This window comes from Festucalex cinctus, chromosome 1 (assembly GCF_051991245.1).
Source record: "Festucalex cinctus isolate MCC-2025b chromosome 1, RoL_Fcin_1.0, whole genome shotgun sequence".
Taxonomy (NCBI): domain Eukaryota; kingdom Metazoa; phylum Chordata; class Actinopteri; order Syngnathiformes; family Syngnathidae; genus Festucalex; species Festucalex cinctus.
The window spans coordinates 47108201-47130389 of NC_135411.1; the positions used below are offsets into that span (position 1 = coordinate 47108201).

Below are 22189 nucleotides of genomic sequence, written 5' to 3' on the forward strand. Positions count from 1 at the left end.
GAAAATTAGGACAGACCCCTATCAGCCTAATACCTACAAAAAAGTATTATGTAGCCATTTGCCAAACCAAAGAGGAAGTCCGCTATTTTGATTTTATTTTGGGAATTATACATCATTTTTGGCCTCTTTCATAGAACTTTGCACAGACAAGGCATGGGAAAAACTAACATTTTAAATGGTCCTTGTTCCATGTAACAGTACCCCAACGTGCCAGTACCCTGACGTGCAAGTAACCCAACGTTGTGCTCAATAGCGCCCTCTATGCATTTTTATGGAGCATTTCCAATTGTATGATTCAAGCGATACACGACTAAAGATGACTTGACCTAGATTTTTGAAAACTGGGAGGCATACCTATTAGCTTAAGACCTACAAAAAGTATTCTGTAGCCGTATGCTAAACCTAAAAGGAAGTCCGCCATTTTGAATTTATTTTGGGAATTGCACACCATCTTTGGCCTTTTGCACTCACAAAGCTTGTCAAAAACATTTTAGATGGTCCTTGTCCGATTTGACAGTACCCCAACGTGCCAGTACCCCGACGTGCAAGTACCCCAACGTGGCCCAGGTTGCGAGGGCCCTTTATAGCTGCTCGCAGCTCTAGTTTGTTATTATTCTTTTCCGCAAACAATCACATTTTTGAGACACTAAACGTGAACGAAAACTCACCAAACCTTACACACACGTCAGGCCTGGCGAAAAATTTGATATTTTAAAGTCGCCATAGGTGATAACAGAAAAATGGCTCCATAGCGCCACCTACATAGGTTAAACAGATCCCTGGCCCGCTACGATTGTCCGACGGCTATGAAAATTGTGTGGCACCTGTAGCACATCCAGATGAACAAAAACCTCTTTGATGTGTGTACCCTAAAATAGACAGGAAGTGAGATATGAGTATTTAAATGTCCAATTTTGGCCAATTTTTGCACATTTACAGGGGTCATACTTTTGCCTGCTTCTCCTACACGGGTAATCCAATTGACTTCAAACTTGGGATGTACCATCTCAAGACCTGGGACAACACCATGGTAAAAAATCTAAAGTTTTCGACATACTATATGACGGCGGTGGGGCATCAAATTTAGAGTTTCAAAACTCTTACTAAACGTAGTATTGCCGGTTGTATGTTTAACCTAGAGCTACGAAAATTGGTACACATATGTAACAGACTATGACCTACAAAAAAGTCTGTTGGTGCCATATGCTAAACCCAACAGGAAGTCCGCCAGAGGCGGGGCATCAAATTTTGAGTTTCAAAATTCTTACTTAATGAAGCATTCCCGGCTGTACGTTTCACCTAGAGTTACCAAAATTTAAAGACATATGTAACAGCCCTCAAGGTACAAAAAACTCTTTTTGAACCATATGCTAAACCTAACAGAAAGTCCACCATTTTGATTTACTTTGGAACGTGTTCCCATTTTTTTGGCCATTTCATAGGGGTCCTATTTTAACGAACTCCTCTTACAGAGTTTATCCGATCATCTTCAAACTTGGTGTGATTCATCTTAAGATGTTGAAGATGAAAAGTTATTGAAAGCTTTTTATTTCGCTGCACGCTGTTGTCGTGGCATGCACTTGTTTGCAAAGGAAAAAAATTCTTCTTAATGAAGAATTCTCAGTTGTACGAAGCAGCTAGAGCTACGAAAATTTGTAGACATATGTAACAGCCCACGATGTACAAAAAAGTCTCTTGCTGCTTTGTGCTAAACCCAACAGGAAGTCCCGCAAGGGTCGGGCATCATTTTTTGAGCTAAAAAACTCCTCTTTAACGAAGCATTCCCGGTTGTACCTTTCACCTAGCGCAATGATAATTTGGAGGCATACATAAGAGCCCACGATGTACAAAAAAGTCTTTTAGAACCATATGCTAAGCCAAACAGGAAGTCCGGCATTTTGATTTACTTTGCTATTTGTAGCCATTTTTTGGGGGCCTTTTATAGGCCTCATATTTTCTACAAAACTTATCAGATTGTCTTCATTCTTTGGCATGTTTCATCTGAAGTATTGCCGGTTATACGTTTAATCTAGAGCTACGAAAATTGGTACACATATGTAACAGACTATGATCTACAAAAAAGCCTGTTGGTGCCATATGCTAAACCTAACAGGAAGTCCGCCAGAGGCAGGGCATCAAATTTTGCATTTCAAAATTTTTACTTAATGAAGCATTTCCGGCTGTACGTTTCACCTAGAGTGACCAAAATTTGAAGACATATGTAACAGCCCTCGAGGTACAAAAAACTCTTTTTGAACCATATGCTAAACCTAACAGGAAGTCTGCCATTTTGATTTACTTTGGAACATGTTGCCATTTTTTTGGCCATTTCATAGGGGTCTTATTTTAACGAACTCCTCCTACAGAGTTTATCCGATCATCTTCAAACTTGGTGTGATTCATCTTAAGATGTTGACGATGAAAAGTTATTGAAAGCTTTTTATTTCGTCGCACGCTGTTGTCATGGCATGCACTGTTGGCAAAGGAAAAAAAAATCCTTCTTAATGCAGCGTTCCCAGTTGGACGAAGCAGCTCGAGCTACAAAAATTTGTAGACATATGTACACATTTGTCCACATATATATATTTACATATGCATGTAAAAAAATTATGTCAGGCTAAACTAAATGGTTGATTAGGCCCCACACATTTTCATACCCGGCCCTCTTTGCAAAAGGTTTGAACACTCCTGGCCTAAACCTAGGTGTATACTCAAACTATGCACGCACATAAAGCCTGGAACAAAATGTGTAATTTAGAGGGTTCTTGTTTTGTTTTTTGTATTCCTTATATTTCATGTCATTATACTTGACACACTATTTTTACTACTCACTGAATCAGTTATAAGAACATTTAATTGATACAATCCAATCACATCCTAGAGAATTGAAAACACATTCAATCATGAGGTTGTTAAGACACATTTACTTCTGTAGCACGTAACCACAAACAAGTTGCGACATCCCCTGATCTAACCCTCCAACCGGGCAAGGAAAAACTTTCAGGGGTCATATTTTAACGAACCCCTCCTACAAAATTTATCCGACTGTCTTCAAACTTGGTGTGTTTCATCTTAAGATGTTTAAGATGCAAAGTAATCGAAAGTTTTTTATTTTGTAACACGCTGTTGCCATAGCAATGCATTGTTTGTCAAGTGCTGCTTTTTTTTTTTTTATACACATGAAAACTCATGGAACTTTGCAAACACATCAGACTTGTCATGAACATGAATTTTCAGAGATTTATTGTGCAATTTGCAATAAATAGCGCCCTCTAGACCTTTTTATGAAGCATTTCCGATTGTATGATTATGCTAGACCTACAAAAAAGTATTATGTAGCCATTTGCCAAACCAAAGAGGAAGTCCGCTATTTTGATTTTATTTTGGGAATTATACATCATTTTTGGCCTTTCTCATTAAACTTTGCACAGACAAGCCATGGAAAAAACTAACATTTTAAATGGTCCTTGTTCCATGTAACAGTACCCCAACGTGCCAGTACCCTGACGTGCAAGTAACCCAACGTTGTGCTCAATAGCGCCCTCTATGCATTTTTATGGTGCATTTCCAATTGTATGATTCAAGCGATACACAACTAAAGATGACTTGACCTAGATTTGTGAAAACTGGGAGGCATACCTATTAGCTTAAGACCTACAAAAAGTATTCTGTAGCCGTATGCTAAACCTAAAAGGAAGTCCGCCATTTTGAATTTATTTGGGGAATTGCGCACCATATTTTGCGTTTTGATTAAACTTTGCACACACAAGGCTTGTCAAAAACATTTTAGATGGTCCTTGTCCTATTTGACAGTACCCCAACGTGCCAGTACCCCGACGTGCAAGTACCCCAACGTGGCCCGGGTTGCGAGGGCCCTTTATAGCTGCTCGCAGCTCTAGTGTTTTGTTTGTTTTTTGTGTTTCTGTAAAGCTCTTTGTGACAGCTCAGGCTGTTTGTAAGCGCTATATAAATAAAGTTGAGTTGAGTATGTAAATTAGGTAATCTGCATACATTTAATGCAAAATATGCACACCCCAATGCAAATGAGACTCATTGATATGCAGCATCTAATTCACTAACGCCAGCGCAAATAGCCACACCGCGTTTGCGTGACATAAATAACGTTTTTGGAAAGCATGTATTTACGGAGCCCCGAAGGTGACATGGTAGTGGTACTTTTGCGTTCCCTCGCAAAACTTCATTGCGTTCCCTCGCAATCAAAGATTGCCTGCCGTCGCAAAAAAATTTGCGTTCCCTTTGCGAGAGAATGCAAAGTTGTTTTTTTCGCCTACCATGTGACCTTAGCTGCGCCATAAACACTTCCAGGTCATCTTCCCTGTGACCAAAAGTGATGTGTAAACAAAGCAGTGGGAAATACATGCTCCATCCTAGTCGCTTTGGGAAAGCTTTCCCACTGTTTTGTTTCATGTTTACAAACGTTCCATCCTCGTCGCTTTTGGTCACATGGAAGATGTGTTTACGGCGCAAAGTTGTTTTGCGAGGGAACGCAATCTTTGCGTTCCCTCGCAATCTTGGCGAGAGAACTCAAAGTTTTTTGTGAGGGCACGCAATCTTTGCGAGTGAACGCAAAGACGTTTTGAGAGAGAACGCAAAGTTTTTTTTTTCTTCTACCATGTCACCTTCGGGGCTCCGTATGTATTAACCTGCCGCACCTCGATCTCCGGAATCATGACAACAGTGCATGCCATTTGCCGCACAACATGAGCGGCTGATCACGCAGAGAAGAGAGAAAGAGAGAGAGAGAGAGGGAAATATTTATACGTTAGTTAACGTAACCCGGGCTGATCGGCAATCGGGAGGCATTTTACGATCATTCTTACTTGCCATATGCATACTGTACGCCCACGCCAACCTCTGAAAATATATTTTTTTAAAACAATCGCACCAATAATTTGTACTTTATGAATGAATGACACAGTTGTCGTTCTCTCTGCTCTGTACAGCTTAATGGCGCTCTAAACACTTACTCTCGGTCCAACCTCGCTTTCTGATTTCTTTTTCTCAACTTTCTCGCAACTGTTACTATAACAACCATGTTCTTGGCGCAAATCCACTGCCATGTGTGGTAAATCAGGTGCAAATTTGCTGCAAGCTGTCAGTTTTGTGGGCGTGTTTGTACCCGTATATGATTAGAGCAATATCCTTAGTGAATAGGTGGGTAACTGGCCGCAGACTGCGGATGCAGTTGTGGTGCAATATTTTGCGTTATTACCGGACGCAGCACATTCTTAGTGAATATGCCCCTGAATGTTTGCACTTCAGAAAAATGATCAGGCAGCAGCCCCAGCATGGCCGTCTCCTTGCATGCAAGTTTTATTAAACTACATCTCTCATTTAAGTGTTTGTCCTGTCTCTTGGGGATATCAACCCCAAAATGTTCTTTACAATATGTCATCCTCCATATACCCCACAGTTAAGCTTGCTTCTTGTATTGCCTTTGGTCGTGTTTTTACTCGGGCTCCTCCTCATTCATCTTATGACACAGCATGAGGAGCAACTGGGGATTCAATATCTTGTTCAAGGACACAGCTACATGGTCACAAGGGCTGGGAGACAACCATTCTACTACTGATTTATGCCGCCCTGGTCAGTAATGATCAGGTTTACAGGTTTACACGATTTGCTTGATTGGAAAATGAAATGGAACCAAATGTGTGTGATTAAAGGTTGTGTCTTCGTTGCAATTTATTTGCATGTGGTAATTAATTTGGCATGTTGAAACTTGATGTTGATGAATGGAGAAAAGTAGAAGTCCTTGGGCTGAATCCTGCGGGACACCAGTGGAAAGGAGTTTGAAACAGCTTCAACAATTGACACCCTCAAGTGAAACCTCTGTCTGCAAGGTATAAACAGAGTAAAACCAAGATGGCGGCATGTGTATTGTCTGCTCAGTGTCTCTCTGGATTTGAGATGTTTTAATGGATTTTATTGCATCTGAATTTGTTTTAATAAGTTGAAGTTGATTATTTATTTTTTTTATAGATAATCCCTTTGGATGTTTTAAGTGAACTGTGGACTTTTTAATTTTAAGTTTAAAAAATACTGCTATTATCTGAGTCTGGCTAACAGGCTTGGGCCTGCTGCATCACCTGGGGCCGAGCTAACTCGCTTGAGCCTTTAACATCCCCCTAGAGACTGGGTTTGGAGGCCCACATTCCTCCTGGAGCTGAGCAAACTAGCTTGAGCTTGCAACATCCCTCTTGAGACTTGGCTTGGAGGCCAACGTCCCTCCCGGAGTTGAGCTAACTAGCTTGGGCCTGCAACATCCCTCTTGAGGCTGGGCTTGGAGGCCCACATCTCTCCTGGAGCTAAGCTAATTAGCTTGAGCCTGCAACATCCCCCTGGAGACTGGGCTCGGAGGCCCATGCCCCTCCTTGAGCTGAGCTAACTAGCCTGAGCCTGCAACATCCCCCTGGAGACTGGGCCCGGAGGCCCACGCTCCTCCTTGAGCTGAGCTAGCTGGCTTGAGCCCGCAACATCCCCCTGGAGACTGGGCTTGGAGGCCCACGCCCCTCCTGGAGCTGAGCTGATCAGCTTGGGCTTGCAACATCCCCCTGGAGACTGGGCCCGGAGGCCCACGCCCCTCCTTGAGCTGAGCTAGCTGGCTTGAGCCCGCAACATCCCCCTGGAGTCTGGGCTTGGAGGCCCACGCCCCTCCTGGAGCTGAGCTAACTAGCCTGAGCCTGCAATATTTCTTTGCAGTGAAGGACAATGGCGTTTTTTATTATTTTAATATGTTTGTTGGCAACTTGGGACATGAGACTCAACAATATTCCCTGGGTGAGTACCCATCACAATGTGTTGTGTTTTCGGGACAATTATTATGGTGGCACTGACTCTAATGTTGCTTATGAGCAACCTCAGATTCATTTGGTCTGGGTCTTAAACTGCTGGACTGAGGTACCCAAGGAATTACTTAAACTCCAAAATGCTCTCGCTTTATATGACCTCACGCTTTCGCTTTGTGAAAAGAATTGCTCTACTTCAACATACAAAAACTTTGTGTCAAAATGTAATGTGAAACAAAGATTGATGATTGTTCTACTTTTACTACTATCTGGAAATGTGCAACCAAACCCTGGACCTGATCTGCAATGTATCCAGACTCCTTCTGATTTTTAATTCAGTGTCTGGCCTTAAAATTGTTCATCTTAACGTGCGTAGTTTACTACCTAAAATGGATACAGTCAAAATCTGGATTAGATCAACAGATGCAGACATTGCGATCATCTCTGAAACGTGGCTGACAAGACGCATCACAGATGATGACATCAACATAAATGACTACAATGTCTATCGTACTGACAGGCCTAAAAAAGGTGGTGGTGTAGCCATCTATGTTAAATCAAGATTTGATGTTTTAGTTGTCTTGTCTAAGTCAATTCCTAAGCAGATGGAGTTTCTGGCCTTGAATTTGGTAATAGCCAAATCCCTTTCTATAACTGTTGTTGGTTGTTATAGACCTCCATCTGCCACCAAGGAGACATTATCATCTTTAAAATATCTTTTATCTAAATTAAACTACAATGAGCTTTTAATGGCAGGAGACATGAATTGGGATTGGTTAAACACTTCTTCTGAAGAATTTAAATCTTTCTGTGACTCTGTTAATATAAGCCAGTTGATCAATCATCCAACTCGGCCAAACATTAAAAGTCCTGAGAAGTCTACCTTGATTGATTTAATTCTTACAAACGCTCCACATAAATTTTCATCTGTGGGTGTTTTTTGTAATGACCTGAGTGATCATTGTGTTGTTGCAGCGTGCAGGGATACAAAAATCCCCAAATCTAAACCACGTATTATTTTTAAGCGGAACTTAAAGAATTTTAATGAACAAGCCTATCATCATGATTTGTCCTTTGTTAATTGGGAACATATAAATCTGTTGCCAGATGTCGAGTTAGCTTGGACATTTTTTAAAGAAAATTTTGAAAAAATTGTAAATAAACATGCCCCCATAAGGAAATTCAGAGTAAAGGGGCGAGAAAACCCCTGGTTCTCTCCAGAGTTGTCTGATGTCATTCATCAGCGTAATGTGGCATGGGCCAAAGCCAGGAAAAGTAATTCTGTTCGTGATTGGTCTATTTTTAAACAACTGAGAAATAAATGTACTTCTTTTATTAAAAAGGCTAAGTCTGAATACTACTTAGCTGTTACCTCTGAGAGCCTCAATAATCCACAAAAATTTTGGAAAGTGATCAAGGGTTTTTCTGTGAACAAAGGCCCTCAAGTTCTTCCTACTTTTGTTTTGAAGGATTCAATTCCAGTTTATGACAGAACTGAGATCTTAAACTGCTTTAATAAGCATTTTGTGTCATCTGGTTCTTTGTTTGACTCCACAGGAGCTGCCTCTTTGCCTCACTGCACAAATTCTCAAATGTTTTCTGGAGAACATTTTAGATTTGTACCTTTTACTGTACAGCAAGTTCATAAGGCTCTCAAAATTCTGAATCACCGAAAACCTCCAGGACCAGATTTGATAGAGCCTTACTTTTTGAAAATGGCTGCTGATTTTATTGCAATGCCTCTTACAGTACTTTTTAATCGATCAATTGAAAACAAAGTAATCCCTGCAGTATGGAAGTCAGCTTTTGTGGTTCCTCTCTTAAAAGGAGGTGACCCAGCTGTTTTAACAAACTACAGACCAATATCAAACTTGTGTGTCTTATCTAAAATTTTTGAATCTCTTGTGTGTGATCAACTTAAAGAGTTTCTCAACTCAAATGAACTGCTCTCAAATTTGCAATCAGGCTTTAGGAAAAAGCACAGCACAATGACTGCTGCTACAAAAGTGGTTAATGATATACTTGTTGCTCTTGATAAAAAGCAATACTGTGCTGCACTTTTTATTGATCTGTCAAAGGCATTTGACACTGTGGACCACACAGTGTTAAAGCAAAGGCTCATCAGTCTTGGTCTGTCAGATGATGTAGTCTCGTGGTTCACAAATTATTTGAGTGACAGGACCCAATGTATTAAACATGATGGTTTATGTTCTGAATTCATGAGTGTTCACAAAGGGGTGCCGCAGCCCTTACGAAACGAAAATATATTGCAATATATAGCAAAATATCATGCAATACATTTAGCGATATATTCCCATATATGACATTTAGTATTTATATTTCACTATATATTGCAATATATGCATAGACAATATATGTGTATATATTGATAAATATAAAAAATGTATTGCAGTCCAGACCAAAAGGAGCACTATATTTTTACGTGTAACAGATTGTTACAACAATATACTGTAATATATGTGTATGCGTGTGCGCTCACATATTCCCACTATAAACTGTACAACATTGAGAAAATACAATGAAGACAAAAAAAATTGCATAATGAAATATTTATTTTTGGCCACCTTGAAATATACTTCCATTGTTTTCAACCCTCCACACTGGATCTTGGACGTATGCATGAATACAGACATGGATGTTGTGGCAGATCAATTAGCATACATTTTCTTTAAAAAAAAAAAAAAAAAAAAAAAAAAAAAAAAAAAAATCAAATCAAAAATCTGTATTCAACTATGAAATTCCCTTTCATACCAACTACATTTTCAACATTAAACATCTGGTTCTTCTTGGAATATATTTTCTTTTCTATTTGGATCGGTCCATTTTCAATGTTTGTCATAGCCTAGCTGCTCTGTAGCTTTAGCTCGTTTGATAGGATGAGATATAAATAACTACATTTACCAGAGTGCTCAGCGCGAATGACAACCAATCATAGCGCACGCAATGTCTTTGGCGCATGCGCAATGTTAGGCGCGAAGAAACATTTGAACGCGAGACTAGAGTATGCCGAGTAGCTCGCTCCCGGCGACGGTAAAAGAATTGCCCGGAGCAGAAAATGTCAAAATATAGGTTCGGACTTCGCCCTCGTTATCAACTGGATAATTTATTTTGACCCAGTTGCCATTACAAACACGACGTATCTTGTTCAATGTCGCACAACTAACAGCAAGAAGCCTGCTAATGGATGGCCCGTCGAAGATGCTGTTGTTCTTCAGTTAGCAGGTGAGTCGCTCTTCTCAAGCACAATTTATCACTTTTCTCCTTCAAGTTAGCGTTGCCTTATTTAAAAAAACAAAACAAAGCAAAAAACGCCAAAATGTTTGTTCTGTTTAGTTTAGCATACGTGTATCCTTGTTTGACTATTTTAATCATTTATTCTGTAATATTTTTTCCAATTACATTGGTGTTAACATTGACATTAAATTTGTATTTGTTAATTAATATAGAAAAAGAGGCTACACTGAGAGCTGCTGTCTAGCCAGGAAAACGACGTCCTCATCAGTGATCTGCAGAGCCAGATCAAGGCTTTATGTAAAGAAAATTCAAAACTGTGAAGCATGGTAGTTAAAGGCGAGTATTGAGCATTATGTAATTCATTATTATTGTACATCATATGGTATTTAGACAACTATAGCCTGAGGCTGATTCTTAATGTGCTATCTACATCTAAAAAGCAGTCGCCCATTATTGGCATGTGTAGTCAGATAGGTAGGACCACTGTGGATAAAAGGATGAACGAGCATGATAAACTGTGCATGGAGTCGGTGTCTACTCTAAATTACTCCAGTTATAATTATTTGATATGTCAACTGATGTGTGGCTTCGTGGACAAAGTTATTGACTGTCTGTATAATCTTGTACTTTAAAAAAAAAAAGAAAGAAATTCCTGCTCTGTTGGTGGAGGTGAAAAAGCTAGTTTCCCACAACACCGCGACCAACGAAAATGTTGACAACCGCCCCACCAAAGATGCTGTTGGACCAGATGCTGAGAGTGACTATCTCGGCGAAACATCACTTTGCATACTTCGCGGACCCACACAAGTAAGTACTGGTATTTGAATTTCTAACATTAGAACTTATAGCATTATTGCTTGTGGTGTTTTTCTCTTCTCTTCACATTCTAATTCAATTTAATTTTTATTTTACTTTTGTCTATGCCAGGTGAAAATTGGCAAAGATGTCACTATCTCAGCACATTGTTGGGAGAGTGCAAGAGCTTGTACCACCCCCAATGGTATGGCGCGGGTGCTGCTGATGGGTCTCTTTGATGTAGAAGTCCTCCTCAAGTCGAACCTGAAAGGAGGGCGCAGCAAGTTGGATCCCAATTCAGAGCGTCGACAGGCTTTCGACCCAAGGAAGCTTCAAGCTTTGAAAGGTAAGAATTTGTCAGAGGTAGTTTTGAGGGCACCTCTGAGAGTGTGGACTTTTTTTCTTTTTTTTTTACATTTACAGTGAACCAGAGCAGGACGTATGGGTCAAACTCTGTCTGCGAGGGCCGGAGTCCTGCAGGTTTTGGATGTTTCCCTTCTCTAACACAGATGGTATATGATTAGCTCATCAGCAAGCTCCTGTTGATTGGAATCAGTTTGTGTTGCAAGAGGGAAACCTCCAAAACCTGCAGGACACCGGCCCTCGAGGACCGAGTTTGCCCATCCATGTTGAAGTAGTGGGGGCAGAGCACTGATTTGTATATATGACTGGATAGCCGATAAGCCACGACTTTTGTAGCCACAAGGCTAACATATTGCTCCTCTCTAGGAATGTTTCTCAGCATATGATCCTATACATTTACAGAATCAAAATTGAAGAACATTTGAGACCGTACTTGTAGGGGTGTTAACAAAAAAAATCGAATCGATTCAATAGGCAGCCGAATCGATTTTTTAACATCCATTTTTGATGGAAAAATATTCAACAAAACGTCTAACTTTCACACCTTTAGCATGGAAGAATGTTATATTAATGGAACATTAAGCCTTAATATTTTATTTCAATGCTGTTCAAACATGAAAAATGTTACAACCTGTTTGTTAAATACAGTGGCTCACAGTTATAAGACTGAAATCTTTCAGTGTACAAGTTTACTGAATGGTATTTTCTAAATTTGAGTAAAAAAATCGCAACAATCGACTTGCAAATTCATATCGGGATTAATCGGTATCGAATCGAATCGTGACCTATGGATCGAATCGTCAGGTACTAGGCAAGTCACACCCCCAGTACTTAGTAGAAAGAGCCTGACTTGTGATTTGAATTTGTTAAATATAAACGAGGACTTAAGACATTTTACAACTTGCCTTAAGTAAATGTACAATTGATATGCTTAATGATGTTTACAGAAGGAAACTTGTATATTTTTTATTTAAGAATTATACCTGTAATTCAACAAAAGATTCCTCTGCCAAATCTAATATTGGGGTCTAAGGAACTGAGCAATAAAAGAAAAAGGGGTCTTCAAAGCAGCATATACCATCCACTTGTTAAAAAATAGTGACCATCCCGCCAACCTCTACCCTACGAGCTGTGTATGTCTAATCTGTGCATATACGTACAGTTTATACAGTTGTCTGCTCACGAGATGGGAGGAGTAAGATGGCAGTCTTTGTCTTCAACTGCTTGCGCGGGCATGTATGGGCTATCAGCTATCCAGTAATATACACAGACAGTGGGGCAGATGGACAGAAAACAGAAGGACATGGGTGGGTAATCACAGTGTTGTTCTGTTTAACAGATGCTGTTGTCCAGCAGTTTCCCGGGGCCAAAGAAGCTGATGTGAGAAAGTCCATCAATAATCGAATCTGTGAGCTAAGACATCAGGTGAAGCGGAAATTGTAAGCTTTATAAGTATTTTCAACTTGTGTATTGCACTATTATAGGATAATAAATAATAATAATAAATAAATTTGTTTGTACTTATACAAGATTGCACTTTCAAGAATTTGCACTGTTTAATGCTGTTCCTGTGAACAAAGTACATGTCTGCCTCAAAATCCTGTAGTTTTTTTTTGCTTTTCTTTTAAAAGGAAATAAAGGTGAATTTTGATAAATGCCTATTAGTCTGTGTTAATGATTTGCCCATATACTGTTTGTTACACATTTCTATATAATTACACACCTATTCTATAATGTAATAAATATATTAATGCACATATTTTTACATATTTATGGTACATTCTACCATATATTTTCTCATATATTTTTACATATATGTTCATATATTTCTCCATATATGTAAAATACATTGACACATACATTGAAAATATATGCAACACTATATCTTTACATATATTACCAATACATTTTCCTGTATAAATTACAAGGCATGACTGGATATTTATGAATATATAATTAAATATATTTTGGAATATATAAACAAATATATTATATCTTATACTCAATATATTGTGATATATGGAAAGCGGCAATTTTTTGGATATTTTGCAATATATTACAATATATTACATGAAGATATAATATCTTGTGTAATATACACTCCTGATCAAAATCTTAAGACCAGTTAAAAAATTGCAAGAATTTGCATTTTGCACTGTTGTATCTTAAGAAGGTTCTAAGTAGAGTTTCAGAATGCAAAAAGAAGAAATGGGAACAAGAGACCAAATGTTTTGAACAGGCAATTAATTGAAAAGAACAATTTAACTAAAATAGGCTGTTCATCAGCTGATCAAAAGTTTAAGACCATAGCTCAAAAAAAGCCCTAAAACAGAAATTAAAGTCTCGAAAACAGACTCAGTAATGAGTAACTCCACCATTATTGTTGATCACTTCAAAAATTTGTGTTGGCGTGCTTGATGCGAGTGTTTCCAAAAGGCTTGTAGGAATGTTGCTCCAAGTGGTGAAGATGGCTTCACGAAGGGCATCCACTGTCTGGAACTGATGTCCATTTTTGTAAACTTCCCTTGCCATCCATCCCCAAATGTTCTCAATTGGATTTAGATCAGGGGAACATGCAGGATGATCCAAAAGAGTGATGTTATTCTCCTGAAAAAAATCCTTTGTGAGACGGGCATTGCGAATTGCAGCATTGTCCTGCTGAAAAACCCAGTCATCACCACACAGACGAGGGCCCTCAGTCATGAGGGATGCCCGCTGCAACATCTCCACGTAGCCAGCTGCTGTTTGATGCCCCTGCACAACCTGGAGCTCCATTGTTCCATTGAAGGAAAAAGCATCCCCGATCATGATGGCGCCCCCTCTGCTGTGCCGTGTTGAAAAAATTTCAGGTGGCATCTCCTTGTCATGCCAGTAGCGTTGGAAGGCATCAAGACCATCAAGGTTAATTATTTTCTCATCAGAGAATAAAACTTTCTTCCAACTTTGAACGTCCCATGTTTGGTGCTCCCTTACAAAGGCCAAACGGGCAATTTTGTGGCGTTGCAGGAGACGTGGCCTTTGAAGACGTTTTTTGTTTTTGAAGCCGTTCCTTTGCAGATGCCGTCTGATGGTTATTGGGCTGCAGTCAGCACCAGTAATGGCTTTAATTTGGGATGAGCATCGCCCCGTGTCTTGATGAACAGCCATTCGGATCCTCCGGCTCAGTGCCGGTAAGATTTTTTTGGGTCTACCACTTGATTTTTTTTATCCATAAACCTCAGGATCTTTTAAGAAATGCAAAACGACTGTCTTACTGCGTCCAACCTCAGCAGCGATGGAACGTTGTGAGAGGCCTTGTCTATGCAGCTCAACAATCCTGCCACTTTCGAAGGCAGTGAGTTTTTTTTGCTTTTCCCATCAAAAGGTCTTGACAGTGTGATTACTTGACAGAAAATGACATGGAATCCAAATTTTTGCACAGATTTGGGCTTTTAAAGGATGTGGTCTTAAACTTTTGATCAGCTGATGAACAGCCTATTTCAGTGAAATTGTTCTTTTCAATAAATTGCCTGCTCAAAATATTTGGTCTCTTGTTCCCATTTCTTTCTTTTTGCATTCTGAAACTCTACTTAGAACCTTCTTAAGATACAACAGTGCAAAATGCAAATTCTTGCAATTTTTTAACTGGTCTTAAGATTTTGATCAGGAGTGTATTATCACTAATATAAAATTCCATATATTTACAATATATAATATATTGTTGTATATACTGGGAAATAATATATTTGAATATGTTGCAATATATTTCAAATAATATATTGGTAAATATATTTTCGTTTCGTAAGGGAGGGCTCTGTGCTCGGACCCCTCCTGTTCATTATGTACATTAATGATCTGGGACAAAGCGTGTTGGACGCCAATATGCATTTTTATGCTGATGACACAATAATTTACTCCTTTGGCTCATGCTCAGCTGCTGCTGTTGCTTCGTTGCAGAAAGCTTTTAATGTTGTGCAGCACACACTTCTGCAACTAAAACTAGTCCTTAATGCGGACAAAACTAAACTGATGTTGTTTTCAAATTCCAGGAAAAGCCCACAATTTCCCCCCAAAGTGTCCACTCTGGAGGGAAATGAAATAGAGGTGGTTCATACATATAAGTATCTTGGTATTTTGCTTGACGACACTTTGACTTTTAAACCCCATGTTGAGAACCTCGTGAAGAAACTCAAACTAAAACTGGGTTTCTTATTTCGGAATAAATGTTGTTTTTCTTTTGAGGTCAAAAAGCGTCTTGTCACTGCAACTTTTTTATCTGTTTTAGATTATGGGGATGTGTTGTATATGAATGCTTCAGCTCAGTGTTTGAGTAAGATTGACTCTGTATATCATGCTGCTTTGAGGTTTGTTACAAATTGTAGAGCCTTGACCCATCACTGTGAACTGTACTCTCGAGTGGGATGGCCTCCTTTGTCCACCAGGAGGTTGACTCACTGGTACATTTTTATTTACAAGGCTATGCTTGGACTGCTGCCCTCTTATATTTGTAATTTAATCACATTGAAAAGTGTTGATTCTTATGCTTTGCGTTCCAATGATCTTTTGTTGCTCTCTGTTCCATTTGCCCGCACTGAGCTGGGGAAAAAGGCTTTTGTTTTCTCTGCCCCTTCTGCATGGAACATGTTGCAAAAGGACTGGAAACTAACGGAACTTGTTTCATTGAACGATTTTAGATCCAGATTAAGAGCACTTGAGACGGCCTCATTGATTTGTAACTGTTTTATATAATTTTTATGTGATTGTAAGTGAAACTTTTATTTGTAACTGTAATGAAAACTGTTTTGCTGCCTCTTGGCCAGGACTCCCTTGAAAAAGAGGTTCTTAATCTCAACGGGACTATCCTGGTTAAATAAAGGTTAAATAAAAAAAAATAATAATAAATAAAATGAACCAATGAAGGGCTGTGCATGAGATGTCGACTCAATCTTATAACCTATATTGTACTGTAGAATTGGTGCAGAAAAAGTGCGCTCTTCATTCAGGAACTGTAAACTGCAAGTGTTACTCCCTTTGAGTTCAATCAAGGCTCAAATTCGTTCTTTGGTTTCAACAGACATTTAATGTCGTCTACATGTCTTGTACATGTTAAACAACACACCAACAATGCCGTCAGAACTAAGAAAAGGGCAAAAATAAGCTCAATTAGCACACAAAATGAAGAGGCTTCACAATAAACAATTAATTGCACTGTTGTTCATGACCCTGATGCAGTCGCTATGTGTGTGTTTTAAATAACGGTGCTTGTTGATAGGTCGGCTCTGTCACGATGGGGATGTGATGGGTGGACCCAAAGACGGAGAAATATGGCAGGGAGACAAACAGGAATGAGAATGACCTCAGAACTGTTCATTTGGTAGTCTTACCGATTCAACGTCTTATCATCATTGCTCTTTTTTTTTTTTACGTGTATGTGTGCGTTTGCGTGCGTGCGTTTGCGTGCATGCGCATGCAGGGGTGTGTGCGTGCAAATATGTGTAAATTTATACTCATTAATTGACCTAAAACCTCATAAAAATCCCATTACCCTTCACCACAACCACATACTTCAGAGTCTCGCCAGAGTCGTGATGTTCAAACGGTCAGGAGACCAGAGAAAAGGTCAGAAAAGATACAAAGAAAAGAAAGATAAATCAAAGTGAAATCCAGCACCGACCAAACACTTCCTGCCTTCCGCATGGTTACAAAACCAGAGTCTTACGCCAACCCCAGAAACCTCTAAATTCCAACAAATTAACGAGATCTCAAGAGACCAGAGGAAAAACTAAAGAGAGGAAGGAGGGAAGGATCGATGAGGCAGAGTGAGATCCACAGAAACCAGCACATCCAGTCCATCAAAGTAAAATCCAGCACCAACCAAACACCTCCTGCGTGGTTACAAAACCAGTCTTACGCCAACCCCAGAAACCTCTAAATTCCAACAAATTGAGGAGATCTAAAGTGACCAGAGGATAAACTAAAGAGAGGAAGGAGGGAAGGATAGATAAAGCAAAGTGTGATCCACAGACATCAGCACCGACCAATTCAACGAGCAGTGGGAGGGTGAGGAAAATTCTGTTTGAATTTCAGTAGATGCTGATGTGATGGATCTGGCATGTATAAGGACCGCCACCAAAGAAAGGAGCCATCAACCGAAGCGAGCACCGCACCCCCGGAATCCCCCGAGCCGCGGCAGCACCAAGGCCACCCCCACGTCACCCGGGCGGACACCGGTCGGCGAGCCAACCCAGACACCCGGAACACCCCCGCCCCGGCCCGCACCCCTGAGCCCAAGGCCGCAGAACGAGGAGCCGGGAGCGGGAACGGGGACCTGAGTCCTCCGCTGGGTCCAGGTTGGTGGGAGCATTCTGTCACGATGGGGGTGTGATGGGTGGACCCAAAGGCGGAGAAATACGGCAGGTAGACAAACAGGAATGAGAATTACTTTATTGACTATATTGAACGTGGACTGGCGTGGCATTACGTGGAGCAGACTTGGCATGATGAATGAGGGCAGACTTGGTATGATGGTGTGAAGGTGGGCAGACAGGGCATAGCGTGAAGACTTGGCGTGGAAGACTTGGAATACTTGGCGTGGCGTGGAAGACTTGGTGTGGCGTGGATGACGTGGAAGACTTGACGTGGCGTGGAAGACGTGGAAGACTTGGCGTGGAAGACTTGGTGTGGCGTGGATGACTTGTAAGACTTGGCGTGGCGTGGATGACGTGTAAGACTTGGCGTGGCGTGGATGACTAACTAGAAACAACACAACACTGCAATACAACATAGAATGATCCCACACCTACGTGCAACAAACACCACTCCCTTATACCAACACTAATGAGACAATAACCAGACACACCTGGGAAACACAGCAGGCAGAGGGCACTAATTAGGTCACACAAACGGGGAGGGGAGACACACACAGGTGAACAAGGTTAACAGTGACGAGACTAGGGGAGACAAAACTGTACTAAAGACAACACAAACACCCAAAACCAAACTAAAACCCAACCACCCAAAACCAAAACATGACAGTACCCCACCACCAAGGGACGGCTCCCAGACGTCCCCAAAACAAAAAGATGAGCCCAAATGGGGAGGGTGGGGACGGGACAGGGAGCAACTCTGCCCTTAATCAGGGCACGAATACGAGGCCACTAAGGGGCGAAAGACGGCCTTACAAAAGTCCATAAAATTCGCATCGGGGGGCGGCCCATGAGGCGGCATAATTGCGGGCTCAAGGGGTGGAAACAGGGGTGGCGCCGCCAAGGGCCGGTCCCCACGGTGGGCCCGTCTCTTGCGCCGCCTGGCGCTGGGCCCTGGATCAGCCGCCGTGACGGCGCTGCCTGGGGCAGACCCCAGGCCTGGAGACTTTGGCCGGGGCAGAGACTATGATGTTCGGGACTTTGGCTGGGGCAGAGACGATGACGTTCGGGACTTTGACTGGGGCAGAGACGATGACGCTCGGCACTTTGGCTGGGGCAGAGACGATGACGCTCGGGACTTTGGCTGGGGCAGAGACGATGACGCTCGGGATTTTGGCTGGGGCAGAGACGATGACGCTTGGGATTTTGGATGGGCAGAGATGATGACGCTCGGGATTTTGGCTGGGGCAGAGACGATGACGCTCGGGATTTTGGCTGGGGCAGAGACGATGACGCTTGGGATTTTGGCTGGGCAGAGATGATGACGCTCGGGATTTTGGCTGGGGCAGAGACGATGACGCTCGGGATTTTGGCTGGGGCAGAGACGATGACGCTGGGGACTTTGGCTGGGGCAGAGACGATGACGCTGGGGACTTGAGACGGCTGTAGCTCTGCCGCGACGGGGAGACTTGAGACGACGACCATCGGCCGTGACGAGGGGACCTGAGACGGCGGCAACTCCACCGCAATGAGTCCCGAGACAGCGGCAATCGGCCGGGACGTGGGGACTTCAGACGGCGGCAATTCTGCCACAACGAGGGGACTTGAGACTGCGGCAATCGGCCCCGACGAAGGGACCTGAGACGGCGGCAATTCTGCCGCAACGAGGGGACTTGAGACGGCGGCTATCGGCCGCAACGAAGGGAGCTGAGACGGCAGCAACTCCGTCGCAATGAGTCCTGAAACGGCGGCTATCGGCCGCGATGAGGGGACTTCAGACGTCGGCAGTTCTGCCGCGACGAGGGGACTTGAGATGGCGGCTATTGGCCGCGACGAAGGGAACTGAGACGGCGGTAACTCGGCCGCAATGAGTCCTGAGACTGCGGCAATTGGCCGCGACAAGGGGACCTGAGACGCCAGGGGCTGCGTCGGCCAGGGACAGAGAGGCCAGGAGCTGCATCGGCAAGGGACGGGGTCCTGAAGCCGGCGGGGAGCCGGAACGGGGACCTGAAGCCGGCCGGGAGCCGCAACGGGGACCTGAGTCCTACGCTGGGTCCAGGTTGGTGGGAGCATTCTGTCACGATGGGGGTGTGATGGGTGGACCCAAAGGTGGAGAAATACGGCAGGGAGACAACCAAGAATGAGAATGACTTTATTGACTATATTGAACGTGGACTGGCGTGGCATTACGTGGAGCAGACTAGGTATGATGAATGAGGGCAGATTTGGGATGATGAAGGTGGGCAGACAGGGCATAGCATGAAGACTTGGCGCGGCGTGGAAGACTTGGCGTGGCGTGGAAGACTTGGCGTGGCGTGGATGACTTTGCGTGGCGTGGATGACTAACTAGAAACAACACAACACTGCAATACAACATACAATGCTCCCACACCCGCGTGCAACAAACACCACTCCCTTATACCAACACTAATGAGACAATAACCAGACACACCTGGGAAACACAGCAGGCAGAGGGCACTAATTAGGTCACACAAACGGGGAGGGGAGACACACACAGGTGGACAAGGTTAACAGTGACGAGACTAGGGGAGACAAAACTGGACAAAAGACGACACACACACCCAAATCCAAACTAAAACCCAACCACCCAAAACCGAAACATGTGAGACACAAGATCTTCCTGGGTGGAGTTTGCATGTTCTCCCCATGCCTGCGTGGGTCTTCTCTGGGTAAATTGGGTGCTCCAAATTGTCCCTAGCTGTGCTTGTGTGTGTGGATGGTTGTTCGTCTGTGTGTCCTGCGATTGGCTGGCAACCAGTTCGGGGTGTACCCCGCCTACTGCCCGAAGCCAGATTAGATAGGCTCCAGCACCACTGCGACCCTTGTGAGGAGCAAGCGGTTAAGAAAATGGATGGAGGGATGTTTGTCAATAATTTATATAATAAGCAATTAATAAATGAACAATAAGGTAATTCTTAAAAACATAAAAAGAATGAATAGGTGTGCACAAGATAGAATAGTTTAAGGATTGAGGCTGATCTTTTAGGAAAGTATCAACAGAGATGCAGAAGGACTGGAAGACTCACAGAGAGGCAGACACATGGATGTCCTAAAAGTTCTTAGATCTTAATCATTAATGGCAGTGGGTAGCTTTGAAACGTGAACCATCCACTACACCTAGTAATTATTACAATTTTAATGAATTTAAGAGATTGGATTTTCAAAAGAAGCAGTCAAAAATTAAAAGAACAATAGAAAAAAAAATGAAGAAATTGGCCCGCTGAAAAATAACTTCCTGTGTTAGGTGATATGAGTTTCACTTTTTGAAATAAGCAGGAATATTTGTGCAGCATATTAGTAAAATAGATTTTACCTTCAGTAAATATTGTATGAGGCTTTCATTCTAAAACCATCCAAATCCCTGGAGGATATTTTATATTGAAATAGGCCCTTTTGTCGTCCTCTTCAAAAAAAAAGAAAAAAAAAAGGGGAGTTGACTTCAGCTGGTTCACAAGGTGCAAGGTGCAGCCTTGCATGATTCCACACCCTCATTTGATATAACACCAAGAACAGAGAGGGAACAACTTATGGTGAGTTACTGAAATTCCTTCCATCCACAGCTTCCATCCTACCAATTTGAAATTTGGCTCAACTGTAGCTTGGTATTTTTTGTACCGGTAGTTATCATTTTCAACCTCATGCTTTTAGTATGTGGAATAATTCTTCAATTTTGACTTTATACCCCACCCCACTCTCAAGGGCATCAATTTTCTTATATTCTTATATTATTAACGGATTTTGCAATTTTTTTTTTTTGGGATTACTGTTGTTTACAGTATTTGGTGGTGTCCAAGTGTCAGGTTTAGACAGGGTTGTTGAGGACCCAAATGCAGGAAGCAATTAGGTGAGGCAGGCTTACAGGTGTTAGGAACAAAAAATGAATTTTATTTCCAAAGACATAAACTAAGAGGCAAGCAATGCACAAGGAGTAAATTGTCAGTAACAAAAGACCAAAACTCAGATGCAAAGTAACAAACAAAACATACTAGAAGACTAACCCGAGACGAATGACAAAGACTCAGTGACACAAAAACAATGATCCGACAAAGAGTGCAGGGAAGGAGGGAACTAAATAGGAGCAGACTAATTAGACAATGACAAACACCTGGACATGACACAAGGGACTGAGGGTGCTGATTGGAAGACAAGGGGACTGGGATGATGCATTCAATGACAAGGAGACTAAACTAACCCCGGGTTTTCACCGGATGCGGTTGCGGTGCGGTTGCGGTGCGGTGCGTCTTGACTGCGTGCTCCGGACGGGTCAATTTTTTTGTCAATCCACACCGGCTCCGCACAGCTGCGGTCCGGCAGCTCCATCGCCGCCCACTTCCCAACGTGTCTCGCGGGACCGCGCGCGCGCGATCATGTGGCATTTCACAACGACAAACATACAGAATGTCTGTGCTCAACAGAGAAGCAGAAAGAGAGGTGGACTTCTTTTGATTTAACCTTTTCTTCTTCTTCTGCTATGAGATTCCATGCAGCATCCTTTTTTTGGTTGTCCTTGTAAAGTATATTAATAACGAGAGTCGGGTCAGTGCGGGTCCACTCTTTATTTCTGTCTTCCCCGTCCGGCTGCCGCTCAGTACGGCAAGCGAG

At 42.1% G+C, this 22189-nt stretch overlaps 2 protein-coding genes across 4 annotated transcripts in view; both read left to right on the forward strand.

Moving 5' to 3' along the window:
• The first annotated feature begins 5811 nt into the window (after positions 1 to 5811).
• LOC144031411 (polyamine-transporting ATPase 13A3-like) overlaps positions 5812 to 22189 on the forward strand; it is an 80481-nt gene continuing 64103 nt past the window's right edge. Inside the window, exon 1 of one of the 2 annotated variants that reach the window (XM_077538591.1) lies at positions 5812 to 5864. The gene's annotated coding sequence lies outside the window, so the exon portion shown is untranslated. The other variant, XM_077538581.1, reaches the window with a different exon arrangement.
• On the forward strand, positions 9584 to 12881 carry LOC144031403 (uncharacterized). 2 transcript variants are annotated; one of them, XR_013287523.1, is made up of 5 exons: positions 9584 to 10052; positions 10277 to 10400; positions 10707 to 10871; positions 10992 to 11205; positions 12562 to 12881. XR_013287523.1 is itself a non-coding variant. In XM_077538520.1 (5 exons), the coding sequence occupies exons 2-5, from the start codon at positions 10388 to 10390 to the stop codon at positions 12663 to 12665; spliced, it is 492 nt and encodes a 163-aa protein (XP_077394646.1). In that variant the 5' UTR covers positions 9584 to 10052; positions 10277 to 10387; the 3' UTR covers positions 12666 to 12881. The 2 variants fall into 2 exon arrangements, 1 of the variants encoding a protein (XP_077394646.1); XM_077538520.1 differs by having other exon boundaries at positions 10711 to 10871.

What these genes read in the sequence shown, in the direction of transcription:
- LOC144031403 (XM_077538520.1), top strand. An exon ending in TACTTCGCGGACCCACACAA is followed by an intron (nt 10,872 to 10,991) that starts GTAAGTACTGGT and finishes TGTCTATGCCAG; the next exon opens with GTGAAAATTGGCAAAGATGT. An exon ending in GAAGCTTCAAGCTTTGAAAG is followed by an intron (nt 11,206 to 12,561) that starts GTAAGAATTTGT and finishes TCTGTTTAACAG; the next exon opens with ATGCTGTTGTCCAGCAGTTT.